Genomic DNA, 16,627 nt, shown 5'->3' on the forward strand with positions numbered 1-16,627 from the left:
ACTCAAACCCTTGCTTACACTGATTCTCCATGTCCTGTCTTTGGGTGACCACATCTGACAGTATACCTGCAATACCTTCCTTTTCTCTCTCTAACAACTCAGTGTAATTAGTCAATTTTTCTTTTTCTCCATCAAGTGCTGCAACCTTTTGTTCCAATGTAGCATACAGAATTTGCGCACCTTCACAGTTTTGTTGCAAACTGTCCACTTTGTTTTTCATGTCTTCACTGATCCTATTGTACAGCCGCTGAAGCTTCACTTTCATAGTTTCCATTGATTTCATTTGCTTCATGACTTGATCTTCTTTTATTTTCACCTCAGACCTTTCAACTTCTATTCTGTCGCTTTCAATCAAAAGTACTTCTCTCTCTTTGTCATTGTCAGTCTTCATTTTACTGAGTTGTTCTCTCTCTCCACTGATGCTGTTCATGGCAATGTCGACCTCTTCTTTCTTCTTTTTGAGATCCTTCCCCAAAACTTCCAGTTCTCCTCTTTCTGTAAGGACACTGTTCTTACTGGTTTCTAGCTCCAGTCTCTCTTTGGTCATGATCTCATGCACTCTATCCAGATCCTCTCTCTCTTGCTTCAGCACTGCTTTCAGTTTTTCAAGATCTTGTTTTTCCAACTCAAACCCTTGCTTACACTGATTCTCCATGTCCTGTCTTTGGGTGACCACATCTGACAGTATACCTGCAATACCTTCCTTTTCTCTCTCTAACAACTCAGTGTAATAAGCCATTTTTTCTTTTTCACCATCAAGGTCTGCCACCTTTTCTTCCAATACAGTGTACAGCATTTGCACATCTTCAGACCTTTGTTGCAAATTGTCCATTTTGTTTTTCATGTCTTCAATGATCCTTTCGTTAAGCTGTTGAAGCTTCCTTCTCAGAGTTTGTATTGATTTCATTTCATTTACGAGTTGATCTTGTCTCATCTTCAGTTCAGAGAATTGGACTTCTATTCTGTCCTTTTCAATTAAAATCATTTCTTTCTCTTTCTCATTGTCAGTCTTCATTTTACTGAGTTGTTCTCTCTCTCCACTGATGCTGTTCATGGCAATGTCGACCTCTTCTTTCTTCTTTTTGAGATCCTTCCCCAAAACTTCCAGTTCTCCTCTTTCTGTAAGGACACTGTTCTTACTGGTTTCTAGCTCCAGTCTCTCTTTGGTCATGATCTCATGCACTCTATCCAGATCCTCTCTCTCTTGCTTCAGCACTGCTTTCAGTTTTTCAAGATCTTGTTTTTCCAACTCAAACCCTTGCTTACACTGATTCTCCATGTCCTGTCTTTGGGTGACCACATCTGACAGTATACCTGCAATACCTTCCTTTTGTCTCTCTAACAACTCAGTGTAATTAGTCAATTTTTCTTTTTCTCCATCAAGTGCTGCAACCTTTTGTTCCAATGTAGCATACAGAATTTGCGCACCTTCACAGTTTTGTTGCAAACTGTCCATTTTGTTTTTCATGTCTTCACTGATCCTATTGTACAGCCGCTGAAGCTTCACTTTCATAGTTTCCATTGATTTCATTTGCTTCATGACTTGATCTTCTTTTATTTTCACCTCAGACCTTTCAACTTCTATTCTGTCGCTTTCAATCAAAAGTATTTCTCTCTCTTTGTCATTGTCAGTCTTCATTTTACTGAGTTGTTCTCTCTCTCCACTGATGCTGTTCATGGCAATGTCGACCTCTTCTTTCTTCTTTTTGAGATCCTTCCCCAAAACTTCCAGTTCTCCTCTTTCTGTAAGGACACTGTTCTTACTGGTTTCTAGCTCCAGTCTCTCTTTGGTCATGATCTCATGCACTCTATCCAGATCCTCTCTCTCTTGCTTCAGCACTGCTTTCAGTTTTTCAAGATCTTGTTTTTCCAACTCAAACCCTTGCTTACACTGATTTTCCATGTCCTGTCTTTGGGTGACCACATCTGACAGTATACCTGCAATAACTTCCTTTTCTCTCTCTAACAACTCAGTGTAATAAGCCATTTTTTCTTTTTCACCATCAAGGTCTGCCACCTTTTCTTCCAATACAGTGTACAGCATTTGCACATCTTCAGACCTTTGTTGCAAATTGTCCATTTTGTTTTTCATGTCTTCAATGATCCTTTCGTTAAGCTGTTGAAGCTTCCTTCTCAGAGTTTGTATTGATTTCATTTCATTTACGAGTTGATCTTGTCTCATCTTCAGTTCAGAGCATTGGACTTCTATTCTGTCCTTTTCAATTAAAATCATTTCTTTCTCTTTCTCATTGTCAGTCTTCATTTTACTGAGTTGTTCTCTCTCTCTAGTGATGCTGTTCATGGCAGCTTCAACCTCTTCTTTCTTTTTGTTCAGATCCTTCCTCAAAACATCCAGCTCTCCTCTTTCTGTTAGCACAGTGTTCTTATTCATTACCAGTTCTTGTTTTCGTTTTGTTAACTCATCTTCCTTGAGTTCTTGTTCTTGTTGTTTTAAGGTTATCATGTTCATGACATGTTCAAGTTGGTTTCTTTTTGTCTGAACTTGAAGGGTCAGATGTTTAATGTTGGCCTTCTCTGTGTCTATCTCATCAAACAGACTGTCTGCATGTTCTTTCTTCTTTTCTAGCTCAGCTTTTGTGCTGTCCAACTTGTGTCTTCCCTCTTTTATCTCCTTTTTCTCCTTTTCTAATAATTTACTTTGTTCCTGAATTTCAGATCTCATCAGCTCTAAGTCCAATCTTTCTTTGGTCATGATCTCATTCACTCTGTCCAGATCCTCTCTCTCTTGCTTCAGCACTGCTTTCAGTTTTTCAAGATCTTGTTTTTCCAACTCAAACCCTTGCTTACACTGATTTTCCATGCCCTGTCTCTGGGTGACCACATCTGACAGTATACCTGCAATACCTTCCTTTTCTCTCTCTAACAACTCAGTGTAATTAGTCAATTTTTCTTTTTCTCCATCAAGTGCTGCAACCTTTTGTTCCAATGTAGCATACAGAATTTGCGCACCTTCACAGTTTTGTTGCAAACTGTCCACTTTGTTTTTCATGTCTTCACTGATCCTATTGTACAGCCGCTGAAGCTTCACTTTCATAGTTTCCATTGATTTCATTTGCTTCATGACTTGATCTTCTTTTATTTTCACCTCAGACCTTTCAACTTCTATTCTGTCGCTTTCAATCAAAAGTACTTCTCTCTCTTTGTCATTGTCAGTCTTCATTTTACTGAGTTGTTCTCTCTCTCCACTGATGCTGTTCATGGCAATGTCAATCTCTTCTTTCTTCTTTTTGAGATCCTTCCCCAAAACTTCCAGTTCTCCTCTTTCTGTAAGGACACTGTTCTTACTGGTTCCTAGCTCCAGTCTCTCTTGGGTCATGATCTCATGCACTCTATCCAGATCCTCTCTCTCTTGCTTCAGCACTGCTTTCAGTTTTTCAAGATCTTGTTTTTCCAACTCAAACCCTTGCTTACACTGATTCTCCATGTCCTGTCTTTGGGTGACCACATCTGACAGTATACCTGCAATACCTTCCTTTTCTCTCTCTAACAACTCAGTGTAATTAGTCAATTTTTCTTTTTCTCCATCAAGTGCTGCAACCTTTTGTTCCAATGTAGCATACAGAATTTGCGCACCTTCACAGTTTTGTTGCAAACTGTCCACTTTGTTTTTCATGTCTTCACTGATCCTATTGTACAGCCGCTGAAGCTTCACTTTCATAGTTTCCATTGATTTCATTTGCTTCATGACTTGATCTTCTTTTATTTTCACCTCAGACCTTTCAACTTCTATTCTGTCGCTTTCAATCAAAAGTACTTCTCTCTCTTTGTCATTGTCAGTCTTCATTTTACTGAGTTGTTCTCTCTCTCCACTGATGCTGTTCATGGCAATGTCGACCTCTTCTTTCTTCTTTTTGAGATCCTTCCCCAAAACTTCCAGTTCTCCTCTTTCTGTAAGGACACTGTTCTTACTGGTTTCTAGCTCCAGTCTCTCTTTGGTCATGATCTCATGCACTCTATCCAGATCCTCTCTCTCTTGCTTCAGCACTGCTTTCAGTTTTTCAAGATCTTGTTTTTCCAACTCAAACCCTTGCTTACACTGATTTTCCATGTCCTGTCTTTGGGTGACCACATCTGACAGTATACCTGCAATAACTTCCTTTTCTCTCTCTAACAACTCAGTGTAATAAGCCATTTTTTCTTTTTCACCATCAAGGTCTGCCACCTTTTCTTCCAATACAGTGTACAGCATTTGCACATCTTCAGACCTTTGTTGCAAATTGTCCATTTTGTTTTTCATGTCTTCAATGATCCTTTCGTTAAGCTGTTGAAGCTTCCTTCTCAGAGTTTGTATTGATTTCATTTCATTTACGAGTTGATCTTGTCTCATCTTCAGTTCAGAGCATTGGACTTCTATTCTGTCCTTTTCAATTAAAATCATTTCTTTCTCTTTCTCATTGTCAGTCTTCATTTTACTGAGTTGTTCTCTCTCTCTAGTGATGCTGTTCATGGCAGCTTCAACCTCTTCTTTCTTTTTGTTCAGATCCTTCCTCAAAACATCCAGCTCTCCTCTTTCTGTTAGCACAGTGTTCTTATTCATTACCAGTTCTTGTTTTCGTTTTGTTAACTCATCTTCCTTGAGTTCTTGTTCTTGTTGTTTTAAGGTTATCATGTTCATGACATGTTCAAGTTGGTTTCTTTTTGTCTGAACTTGAAGGGTCAGATGTTTAATGTTGGCCTTCTCTGTGTCTATCTCATCAAACAGACTGTCTGCATGTTCTTTCTTCTTTTCTAGCTCAGCTTTTGTGCTGTCCAACTTGTGTCTTCCCTCTTTTATCTCCTTTTTCTCCTTTTCTAATAATTTACTTTGTTCCTGAATTTCAGATCTCATCAGCTCTAAGTCCAATCTTTCTTTGGTCATGATCTCATGCACTCTATCCAGATCCCCTCTCTCTTGCTTCAGCACTGCTTTCAGTTTTTCAAGATCTTGTTTTTCCAACTTAAACCCTTGCTTACACTGATTTTCCATGCCCTGTCTCTGGGTGACCACATCTGACAGTATACCTGCAATACCTTCCTTTTGTCTCTCTAACAACTCAGTGTAATTAGTAAATTTTTCTTTTCTCCATCAAGTGCTGCAACCTTTTGTTCCAATGTAGCATACAGAATTTGCGCACCTTCACAGTTTTGTTGCAAACTGTCCATTTTGTTTTTCATGTCTTCACTGATCCTATTGTACAGCCGCTGAAGCTTCACTTTCATAGTTTCCATTGATTTCATTTGCTTCATGACTTGATCTTCTTTTATTTTCACCTCAGACCTTTCAACTTCTATTCTGTCGCTTTCAATCAAAAGTACTTCTCTCTCTTTGTCATTGTCAGTCTTCATTTTACTGAGTTGTTCTCTCTCTCCACTGATGCTGTTCATGGCAATGTCAACCTCTTCTTTCTTCTTTTTGAGATCCTTCCCCAAAACTTCCAGTTCTCCTCTTTCTGTAAGGACACTGTTCTTACTGGTTTCTAGCTCCAGTCTCTCTTGGGTCATGATCTCATGCACTCTATCCAGATCCTCTCTCTCTTGCTTCAGCACTGCTTTCAGTTTTTCAAGATCTTGTTTTTCCAACTCAAACCCTTGCTTACACTGATTCTCCATGTCCTGTCTTTGGGTGACCACATCTGACAGTATACCTGCAATACCTTCCTTTTCTCTCTCTAACAACTCAGTGTAATTAGTCAATTTTTCTTTTTCTCCATCAAGTGCTGCAACCTTTTGTTCCAATGTAGCATACAGAATTTGCGCACCTTCACAGTTTTGTTGCAAACTGTCCACTTTGTTTTTCATGTCTTCACTGATCCTATTGTACAGCCGCTGAAGCTTCACTTTCATAGTTTCCATTGATTTCATTTGCTTCATGACTTGATCTTCTTTTATTTTCACCTCAGACCTTTCAACTTCTATTCTGTCGCTTTCAATCAAAAGTACTTCTCTCTCTTTGTCATTGTCAGTCTTCATTTTACTGAGTTGTTCTCTCTCTCCACTGATGCTGTTCATGGCAATGTCGACCTCTTCTTTCTTCTTTTTGAGATCCTTCCCCAAAACTTCCAGTTCTCCTCTTTCTGTAAGGACACTGTTCTTACTGGTTTCTAGCTCCAGTCTCTCTTTGGTCATGATCTCATGCACTCTATCCAGATCCTCTCTCTCTTGCTTCAGCACTGCTTTCAGTTTTTCAAGATCTTGTTTTTCCAACTCAAACCCTTGCTTACACTGATTCTCCATGTCCTGTCTTTGGGTGACCACATCTGACAGTATACCTGCAATACCTTCCTTTTCTCTCTCTAACAACTCAGTGTAATAAGCCATTTTTTCTTTTTCACCATCAAGGTCTGCCACCTTTTCTTCCAATACAGTGTACAGCATTTGCACATCTTCAGACCTTTGTTGCAAATTGTCCATTTTGTTTTTCATGTCTTCAATGATCCTTTCGTTAAGCTGTTGAAGCTTCCTTCTCAGAGTTTGTATTGATTTCATTTCATTTACGAGTTGATCTTGTCTCATCTTCAGTTCAGAGCATTGGACTTCTATTCTGTCCTTTTCAATTAAAATCATTTCTTTCTCTTTCTCATTGTCAGTCTTCATTTTACTGAGTTGTTCTCTCTCTCCACTGATGCTGTTCATGGCAATGTCAACCTCTTCTTTCTTTTTTTGAGATCCTTCCCCAAAACTTCCAGTTCTCCTCTTTCTGTAAGGACACTGTTCTTACTGGTTTCTAGCTCCAGTCTCTCTTTGGTCATGATCTCATGCACTCTATCCAGATCCTCTCTCTCTTGCTTCAGCACTGCTTTCAGTTTTTCAAGATCTTGTTTTTCCAACTCAAACCCTTGCTTACACTGATTCTCCATGTCCTGTCTTTGGGTGACCACATCTGACAGTATACCTGCAATACCTTCCTTTTGTCTCTCTAACAACTCAGTGTAATTAGTCAATTTTTCTTTTTCTCCATCAAGTGCTGCAACCTTTTGTTCCAATGTAGCATACAGAATTTGCGCACCTTCACAGTTTTGTTGCAAACTGTCCATTTTGTTTTTCATGTCTTCACTGATCCTATTGTACAGCCGCTGAAGCTTCACTTTCATAGTTTCCATTGATTTCATTTGCTTCATGACTTGATCTTCTTTTATTTTCACCTCAGACCTTTCAACTTCTATTCTGTCGCTTTCAATCAAAAGTATTTCTCTCTCTTTGTCATTGTCAGTCTTCATTTTACTGAGTTGTTCTCTCTCTCCACTGATGCTGTTCATGGCAATGTCGACCTCTTCTTTCTTCTTTTTGAGATCCTTCCCCAAAACTTCCAGTTCTCCTCTTTCTGTAAGGACACTGTTCTTACTGGTTTCTAGCTCCAGTCTCTCTTTGGTCATGATCTCATGCACTCTATCCAGATCCTCTCTCTCTTGCTTCAGCACTGCTTTCAGTTTTTCAAGATCTTGTTTTTCCAACTCAAACCCTTGCTTACACTGATTTTCCATGTCCTGTCTTTGGGTGACCACATCTGACAGTATACCTGCAATAACTTCCTTTTCTCTCTCTAACAACTCAGTGTAATAAGCCATTTTTTCTTTTTCACCATCAAGGTCTGCCACCTTTTCTTCCAATACAGTGTACAGCATTTGCACATCTTCAGACCTTTGTTGCAAATTGTCCATTTTGTTTTTCATGTCTTCAATGATCCTTTCGTTAAGCTGTTGAAGCTTCCTTCTCAGAGTTTGTATTGATTTCATTTCATTTACGAGTTGATCTTGTCTCATCTTCAGTTCAGAGCATTGGACTTCTATTCTGTCCTTTTCAATTAAAATCATTTCTTTCTCTTTCTCATTGTCAGTCTTCATTTTACTGAGTTGTTCTCTCTCTCTAGTGATGCTGTTCATGGCAGCTTCAACCTCTTCTTTCTTTTTGTTCAGATCCTTCCTCAAAACATCCAGCTCTCCTCTTTCTGTTAGCACAGTGTTCTTATTCATTACCAGTTCTTGTTTTCGTTTTGTTAACTCATCTTCCTTGAGTTCTTGTTCTTGTTGTTTTAAGGTTATCATGTTCATGACATGTTCAAGTTGGTTTCTTTTTGTCTGAACTTGAAGGGTCAGATGTTTAATGTTGGCCTTCTCTGTGTCTATCTCATCAAACAGACTGTCTGCATGTTCTTTCTTCTTTTCTAGCTCAGCTTTTGTGCTGTCCAACTTGTGTCTTCCTCTTTTATCTCCTTTTTCTCCTTTTCTAATAATTTACTTTGTTCCTGAATTTCAGATCTCATCAGCTCTAAGTCCAATCTTTCTTTGGTCATGATCTCATGCACTCTATCCAGATCCCCTCTCTCTTGCTTCAGCACTGCTTTCAGTTTTTCAAGATCTTGTTTTTCCAACTCAAACCCTTGCTTACACTGATTTTCCATGCCCTGTCTCTGGGTGACCACATCTGACAGTATACCTGCAATACCTTCCTTTTCTCTCTCTAACAACTCAGTGTAATTAGTCAATTTTTCTTTTTCTCCATCAAGTGCTGCAACCTTTTTTTCCAATGTAGCATACAGAACTTGCGCACCTTCACAGTTTTGTTGCAAACTGTCCATTTTGTTTTTCATGTCTTCACTGATCCTATTGTACAGCCGCTGAAGCTTCACTTTCATAGTTTCCATTGATTTCATTTGCTTCATGACTTGATCTTCTTTTATTTTCACCTCAGACCTTTCAACTTCTATTCTGTCGCTTTCAATCAAAAGTACTTCTCTCTCTTTGTCATTGTCAGTCTTCATTTTACTGAGTTGTTCTCTCTCTCCACTGATGCTGTTCATGGCAATGTCAACCTCTTCTTTCTTCTTTTTGAGATCCTTCCCCAAAACTTCCAGTTCTCCTCTTTCTGTAAGGACACTGTTCTTACTGGTTTCTAGCTCCAGTCTCTCTTGGGTCATGATCTCATGCACTCTATCCAGATCCTCTCTCTCTTGCTTCAGCACTGCTTTCAGTTTTTCAAGATCTTGTTTTTCCAACTCAAACCCTTGCTTACACTGATTCTCCATGTCCTGTCTTTGGGTGACCACATCTGACAGTATACCTGCAATACCTTCCTTTTCTCTCTCTAACAACTCAGTGTAATTAGTCAATTTTTCTTTTTCTCCATCAAGTGCTGCAACCTTTTGTTCCAATGTAGCATACAGAATTTGCGCACCTTCACAGTTTTGTTGCAAACTGTCCACTTTGTTTTTCATGTCTTCACTGATCCTATTGTACAGCCGCTGAAGCTTCACTTTCATAGTTTCCATTGATTTCATTTGCTTCATGACTTGATCTTCTTTTATTTTCACCTCAGACCTTTCAACTTCTATTCTGTCGCTTTCAATCAAAAGTACTTCTCTCTCTTTGTCATTGTCAGTCTTCATTTTACTGAGTTGTTCTCTCTCTCCACTGATGCTGTTCATGGCAATGTCGACCTCTTCTTTCTTCTTTTTGAGATCCTTCCCCAAAACTTCCAGTTCTCCTCTTTCTGTAAGGACACTGTTCTTACTGGTTTCTAGCTCCAGTCTCTCTTTGGTCATGATCTCATGCACTCTATCCAGATCCTCTCTCTCTTGCTTCAGCACTGCTTTCAGTTTTTCAAGATCTTGTTTTTCCAACTCAAACCCTTGCTTACACTGATTTTCCATGTCCTGTCTTTGGGTGACCACATCTGACAGTATACCTGCAATAACTTCCTTTTCTCTCTCTAACAACTCAGTGTAATAAGCCATTTTTTCTTTTTCACCATCAAGGTCTGCCACCTTTTCTTCCAATACAGTGTACAGCATTTGCACATCTTCAGACCTTTGTTGCAAATTGTCCATTTTGTTTTTCATGTCTTCAATGATCCTTTCGTTAAGCTGTTGAAGCTTCCTTCTCAGAGTTTGTATTGATTTCATTTCATTTACGAGTTGATCTTGTCTCATCTTCAGTTCAGAGCATTGGACTTCTATTCTGTCCTTTTCAATTAAAATCATTTCTTTCTCTTTCTCATTGTCAGTCTTCATTTTACTGAGTTGTTCTCTCTCTCTAGTGATGCTGTTCATGGCAGCTTCAACCTCTTCTTTCTTTTTGTTCAGATCCTTCCTCAAAACATCCAGCTCTCCTCTTTCTGTTAGCACAGTGTTCTTATTCATTACCAGTTCTTGTTTTCGTTTTGTTAACTCATCTTCCTTGAGTTCTTGTTCTTGTTGTTTTAAGGTTATCATGTTCATGACATGTTCAAGTTGGTTTCTTTTTGTCTGAACTTGAAGGGTCAGATGTTTAATGTTGGCCTTCTCTGTGTCTATCTCATCAAACAGACTGTCTGCATGTTCTTTCTTCTTTTCTAGCTCAGCTTTTGTGCTGTCCAACTTGTGTCTTCCCTCTTTTATCTCCTTTTTCTCCTTTTCTAATAATTTACTTTGTTCCTGAATTTCAGATCTCATCAGCTCTAAGTCCAATCTTTCTTTGGTCATGATCTCATGCACTCTATCCAGATCCTCTCTCTCTTGCTTCAGCACTGCTTTCAGTTTTTCAAGATCTTGTTTTTCCAACTCAAACCCTTGCTTACACTGATTCTCCATGTCCTGTCTTTGGGTGACCACATCTGACAGTATACCTGCAATACCTTCCTTTTCTCTCTCTAACAACTCAGTGTAATTAGTCAATTTTTCTTTTTCTCCATCAAGTGCTGCAACCTTTTGTTCCAATGTAGCATACAGAATTTGCGCACCTTCACAGTTTTGTTGCAAACTGTCCACTTTGTTTTTCATGTCTTCACTGATCCTATTGTACAGCCGCTGAAGCTTCACTTTCATAGTTTCCATTGATTTCATTTGCTTCATGACTTGATCTTCTTTTATTTTCACCTCAGACCTTTCAACTTCTATTCTGTCGCTTTCAATCAAAAGTATTTCTCTCTCTTTGTCATTGTCAGTCTTCATTTTACTGAGTTGTTCTCTCTCTCCACTGATGCTGTTCATGGCAATGTCGACCTCTTCTTTCTTCTTTTTGAGATCCTTCCCCAAAACTTCCAGTTCTCCTCTTTCTGTAAGGACACTGTTCTTACTGGTTTCTAGCTCCAGTCTCTCTTTGGTCATGATCTCATGCACTCTATCCAGATCCTCTCTCTCTTGCTTCAGCACTGCTTTCAGTTTTTCAAGATCTTGTTTTTCCAACTCAAACCCTTGCTTACACTGATTTTCCATGTCCTGTCTTTGGGTGACCACATCTGACAGTATACCTGCAATAACTTCCTTTTCTCTCTCTAACAACTCAGTGTAATAAGCCATTTTTTCTTTTTCACCATCAAGGTCTGCAACCTTTTCTTCCAATACAGTGTACAGCATTTGCACATCTTCAGACCTTTGTTGCAAATTGTCCATTTTGTTTTTCATGTCTTCAATGATCCTTTCGTTAAGCTGTTGAAGCTTCCTTCTCAGAGTTTGTATTGATTTCATTTCATTTACGAGTTGATCTTGTCTCATCTTCAGTTCAGAGCATTGGACTTCTATTCTGTCCTTTTCAATTAAAATCATTTCTTTCTCTTTCTCATTGTCAGTCTTCATTTTACTGAGTTGTTCTCTCTCTCTAGTGATGCTGTTCATGGCAGCTTCAACCTCTTCTTTCTTTTTGTTCAGATCCTTCCTCAAAACATCCAGCTCTCCTCTTTCTGTTAGCACAGTGTTCTTATTCATTACCAGTTCTTGTTTTCGTTTTGTTAACTCATCTTCCTTGAGTTCTTGTTCTTGTTGTTTTAAGGTTATCATGTTCATGACATGTTCAAGTTGGTTTCTTTTTGTCTGAACTTGAAGGGTCAGATGTTTAATGTTGGCCTTCTCTGTGTCTATCTCATCAAACAGACTGTCTGCATGTTCTTTCTTCTTTTCTGGCTCAGCTTTTGTGCTGTCCAACTTGTGTCTTCCCTCTTTTTATCTCCTTTTTCTCCTTTTCTAATAATTTACTTTGTTCCTGAATTTCAGATCTCATCAGCTCTAAGTCCAATCTTTCTTTGGTCATGATCTCATGCACTCTATCCAGATCCCCTCTCTCTTGCTTCAGCACTGCTTTCAGTTTTTCAAGATCTTGTTTTTCCAACTCAAACCCTTGCTTACACTGATTTTCCATGCCCTGTCTCTGGGTGACCACATCTGACAGTATACCTGCAATACCTTCCTTTTCTCTCTCTAACAACTCAGTGTAATAAGCCATTTTTTCTTTTTCTATATCAAGTGCTGCAACCTTTTTTTCCAATGTAGCGTACAGAACTTGCGCTCCTTCACAGTTTTGTTGCAAACTGTCCATTTTGTTTTTCATGTCTTCACTGATCCTATTGTACAGCCGCTGAAGCTTCACTTTCATAGTTTCCATTGATTTCATTTGCTTCATGACTTGATCTTCTTTTATTTTCACCTCAGACCTTTCAACTTGTATTCTGTCGCTTTCAATCAAAAGTACTTCTCTATCTTTGTCATTGTCAGTCTTCATTTTACTGAGTTGTTCTCTCTCTCCACTGATGCTGTTCATGGCAATGTCAACCTCTTCTTTCTTCTTTTTGAGATCCTTCCCCAAAACTTCCAGTTCTCCTCTTTCTGTAAGGACACTGTTCTTACTGGTTCCTAGCTCCAGTCTCTCTTGGGTCATGATCTCATGCACTCTATCCAGATCCTCCCTCTCTTGCTTCAGCACTGCTTTCAGTTTTTCAAGATCTTGTTTTTCCAACTCAAACCCTTGCTTACACTGATTCTCCATGTCCTGTCTTTGGGTGACCACATCTGACAGTATACCTGCAATACCTTCCTTTTCTCTCTCTAACAACTCAGTGTAATTAGTCAATTTTTCTTTTTCTCCATCAAGTGCTGCAACCTTTTGTTCCAATGTAGCATACAGAATTTGCGCACCTTCACAGTTTTGTTGCAAACTGTCCACTTTGTTTTTCATGTCTTCACTGATCCTATTGTACAGCCGCTGAAGCTTCACTTTCATAGTTTCCATTGATTTCATTTGCTTCATGACTTGATCTTCTTTTATTTTCACCTCAGACCTTTCAACTTCTATTCTGTCGCTTTCAATCAAAAGTACTTCTCTCTCTTTGTCATTGTCAGTCTTCATTTTACTGAGTTGTTCTCTCTCTCCACTGATGCTGTTCATGGCAATGTCGACCTCTTCTTTCTTCTTTTTGAGATCCTTCCCCAAAACTTCCAGTTCTCCTCTTTCTGTAAGGACACTGTTCTTACTGGTTTCTAGCTCCAGTCTCTCTTTGGTCATGATCTCATGCACTCTATCCAGATCCTCTCTCTCTTGCTTCAGCACTGCTTTCAGTTTTTCAAGATCTTGTTTTTCCAACTCAAACCCTTGCTTACACTGATTTTCCATGTCCTGTCTTTGGGTGACCACATCTGACAGTATACCTGCAATAACTTCCTTTTCTCTCTCTAACAACTCAGTGTAATAAGCCATTTTTCTTTTTTCACCATCAAGGTCTGCCACCTTTTCTTCCAATACAGTGTACAGCATTTGCACATCTTCAGACCTTTGTTGCAAATTGTCCATTTTGTTTTTCATGTCTTCAATGATCCTTTCGTTAAGCTGTTGAAGCTTCCTTCTCAGAGTTTGTATTGATTTCATTTCATTTACGAGTTGATCTTGTCTCATCTTCAGTTCAGAGCATTGGACTTCTATTCTGTCCTTTTCAATTAAAATCATTTCTTTCTCTTTCTCATTGTCAGTCTTCATTTTACTGAGTTGTTCTCTCTCTCTAGTGATGCTGTTCATGGCAGCTTCAACCTCTTCTTTCTTTTTGTTCAGATCCTTCCTCAAAACATCCAGCTCTCCTCTTTCTGTTAGCACAGTGTTCTTATTCATTACCAGTTCTTGTTTTCGTTTTGTTAACTCATCTTCCTTGAGTTCTTGTTCTTGTTGTTTTAAGGTTATCATGTTCATGACATGTTCAAGTTGGTTTCTTTTTGTCTGAACTTGAAGGGTCAGATGTTTAATGTTGGCCTTCTCTGTGTCTATCTCATCAAACAGACTGTCTGCATGTTCTTTCTTCTTTTCTAGCTCAGCTTTTGTGCTGTCCAACTTGTGTCTTCCCTCTTTTATCTCCTTTTTCTCCTTTTCTAATAATTTACTTTGTTCCTGAATTTCAGATCTCATCAGCTCTAAGTCCAATCTTTCTTTGGTCATGATCTCATGCACTCTATCCAGATCCCCTCTCTCTTGCTTCAGCACTGCTTTCAGTTTTTCAAGATCTTGTTTTTCCAACTCAAACCCTTGCTTACACTGATTTTCCATGCCCTGTCTCTGGGTGACAACATCTGACAGTATACCTGCAATACCTTCCTTTTCTCTCTCTAACAACTCAGTGTAATAAGCCATTTTTTCTTTTTCTCTATCAAGTGCTGCAACCTTTTCTTCCAATGTAGCATACAGAATTTGCGCACCTTCACAGTTTTGTTGCAAACTGTCCATTTTGTTTTTCATGTCTTCACTGATCCTATTGTACAGTTGCTGAAGCTTCACTTTCATAGTTTCCATTGATTTCATTTGCTTCATGACTTGATCTTCTTTTATTTTCACCTCAGACCTTTCAACTTCTATTCTGTCGCTTTCAATCAAAAGTACTTCTCTCTCTTTGTCATTGTCAGTCTTCATTTTACTGAGTTGTTCTCTCTCTCCACTGATGCTGTTCATGGCAATGTCGACCTCTTCTTTCTTCTTTTTGAGATCCTTCCCCAAAACTTCCAGTTCTCCTCTTTCTGTAAGGACACTGTTCTTACTGGTTTCTAGCTCCAGTCTCTCTTGGGTCATGATCTCATGCACTCTATCCAGATCCTCTCTCTCTTGCTTCAGCACTGCTTTCAGTTTTTCAAGATCTTGTTTTTCCAACTCAAACCCTTGCTTACACTGATTTTCCATGCCCTGTCTCTGGGTGACCACATCTGACAGTATACCTGCAATACCTTCCTTTTCTCTCTCTAACAACTCAGTGTAATTAGTCAATTTTTCTTTTTCTCCATCAAGTGCTGCAACCTTTTGTTCCAATGTAGCATACAGAATTTGCGCACCTTCACAGTTTTGTTGCAAACTGTCCACTTTGTTTTTCATGTCTTCACTGATCCTATTGTACAGCCGCTGAAGCTTCACTTTCATAGTTTCCATTGATTTCATTTGCTTCATGACTTGTTCTTCTTTTATTTTCACCTCAGACCTTTCAAGTTCTATTCTGTCCCTTTCAATCAAAAGTACTTCTCTCTCTTTGTCATTGTCAGTCTTAATTTTACTGAGTTGTTCTCTCTCTCCACTGATGCTGTTCATGGCAATGTCGACCTCTTCTTTCTTCTTTTTGAGATCCTTCCCCAAAACTTCCAGTTCTCCTCTTTCTGTAAGGACACTGTTCTTACTGGTTTCTAGCTCCAGTCTCTCTTTGGTCATGATCTCATGCACTCTATCCAGATCCTCTCTCTCTTGCTTCAGCACTGCTTTCAGTTTTTCAAGATCTTGTTTTTCCAACTCAAACCCTTGCTTACACTGATTCTCCATGTCCTGTCTTTGGGTTACCACATCTGACAGTATACCTGCAATAACTTCCTTTTCTCTCTCTAACAACTCAGTGTAATAAGCCATTTTTTCTTTTTCACCATCAAGGTCTGCCACCTTTTCTTCCAATACAGTGTACAGCATTTGCACATCTTCAGACCTTTGTTGCAAATTGTCCATTTTGTTTTTCATGTCTTCAATGATCCTTTCGTTAAGCTGTTGAAGCTTCCTTCTCAGAGTTTGTATTGATTTCATTTCATTTACGAGTTGATCTTGTCTCATCTTCAGTTCAGAGCATTGGACTTCTATTCTGTCCTTTTCAATTAAAATCATTTCTTTCTCTTTCTCATTGTCAGTCTTCATTTTACTGAGTTGTTCTCTCTCTCTAGTGATGCTGTTCATGGCAGCTTCAACCTCTTCTTTCTTTTTGTTCAGATCCTTCCTCAAAACATCCAGCTCTCCTCTTTCTGTTAGCACAGTGTTCTTATTCATTACCAGTTCTTGTTTTCGTTTTGTTAACTCATCTTCCTTGAGTTCTTGTTCTTGTTGTTTTAAGGTTATCATGTTCATGACATGTTCAAGTTGGTTTCTTTTTGTCTGAACTTGAAGGGTCAGATGTTTAATGTTGGCCTTCTCTGTGTCTATCTCATCAAACAGACTGTCTGCATGTTCTTTCTTCTTTTCTAGCTCAGCTTTTGTGCTGTCCAACTTGTGTCTTCCCTCTTTTATCTCCTTTTTCTCCTTTTCTAATAATTTACTTTGTTCCTGAATTTCAGATCTCATCAGCTCTAAGTCCAATCTTTCTTTGGTCATGATCTCATGCACTCTATCCAGATCCCCTCTCTCTTGCTTCAGCATTGCTTTCAGTTTTTCAAGATCTTGTTTTTCCAACTCAAACCCTTGCTTACACTGATTTTCCATGTCCTGTCTTTGGGTGACCACATCTGACAGTATACCTGCAATAACTTCCTTTTCTCTCTCTAACAACTCAGTGTAATAAGCCATTTTTTCTTTTTCACCATCAAGGTCTGCCACCTTTTCTTCCAATACAGTGTACAGCATTTGCACATCTTCAGACCTTTGTTGCAAATTGTCCATTTTGTTTTTCA

At 38.9% G+C, this 16,627-nt stretch overlaps 1 protein-coding gene across 1 annotated transcript; it reads right to left on the reverse strand.

Annotated features, from left to right (window-relative positions):
• Nucleotides 1–6,629: 6,629 nt before the first annotated feature.
• LOC127364551 (uncharacterized) lies at nucleotides 6,630–15,550 on the reverse strand. Its single transcript, XM_051402181.1, has 2 exons — nucleotides 14,933–15,550; nucleotides 6,630–6,892 (listed from the first exon to the last, which is right to left on the reverse strand). Exons 1-2 carry the CDS (start codon nucleotides 15,519–15,521, stop codon nucleotides 6,630–6,632), a joined length of 852 nt encoding a protein of 283 aa, XP_051258141.1. The 5' UTR covers nucleotides 15,522–15,550.
• Nucleotides 15,551–16,627: the final 1,077 nt, after the last annotated feature.

This window comes from Dicentrarchus labrax, unplaced genomic scaffold (genome assembly GCF_905237075.1).
Source record: "Dicentrarchus labrax unplaced genomic scaffold, dlabrax2021, whole genome shotgun sequence".
Lineage (NCBI taxonomy): Eukaryota > Metazoa > Chordata > Actinopteri > Moronidae > Dicentrarchus > Dicentrarchus labrax.

Bases quoted from the DNA above. Each gene is read 5' to 3' on its own strand.
- LOC127364551 (XM_051402181.1), bottom strand. From the start codon at position 15,521: ATGGAGAATCAGTGTAAGCAAGGGTTTGAGTTGGAAAAACAAGATCTT. The intron at 6,893-14,932 runs GTATACTGTCAG...AAGGTATTGCAG, and splicing joins AGAAAAGGAAGGTATTGCAG to GTATACTGTCAGATGTGGTC.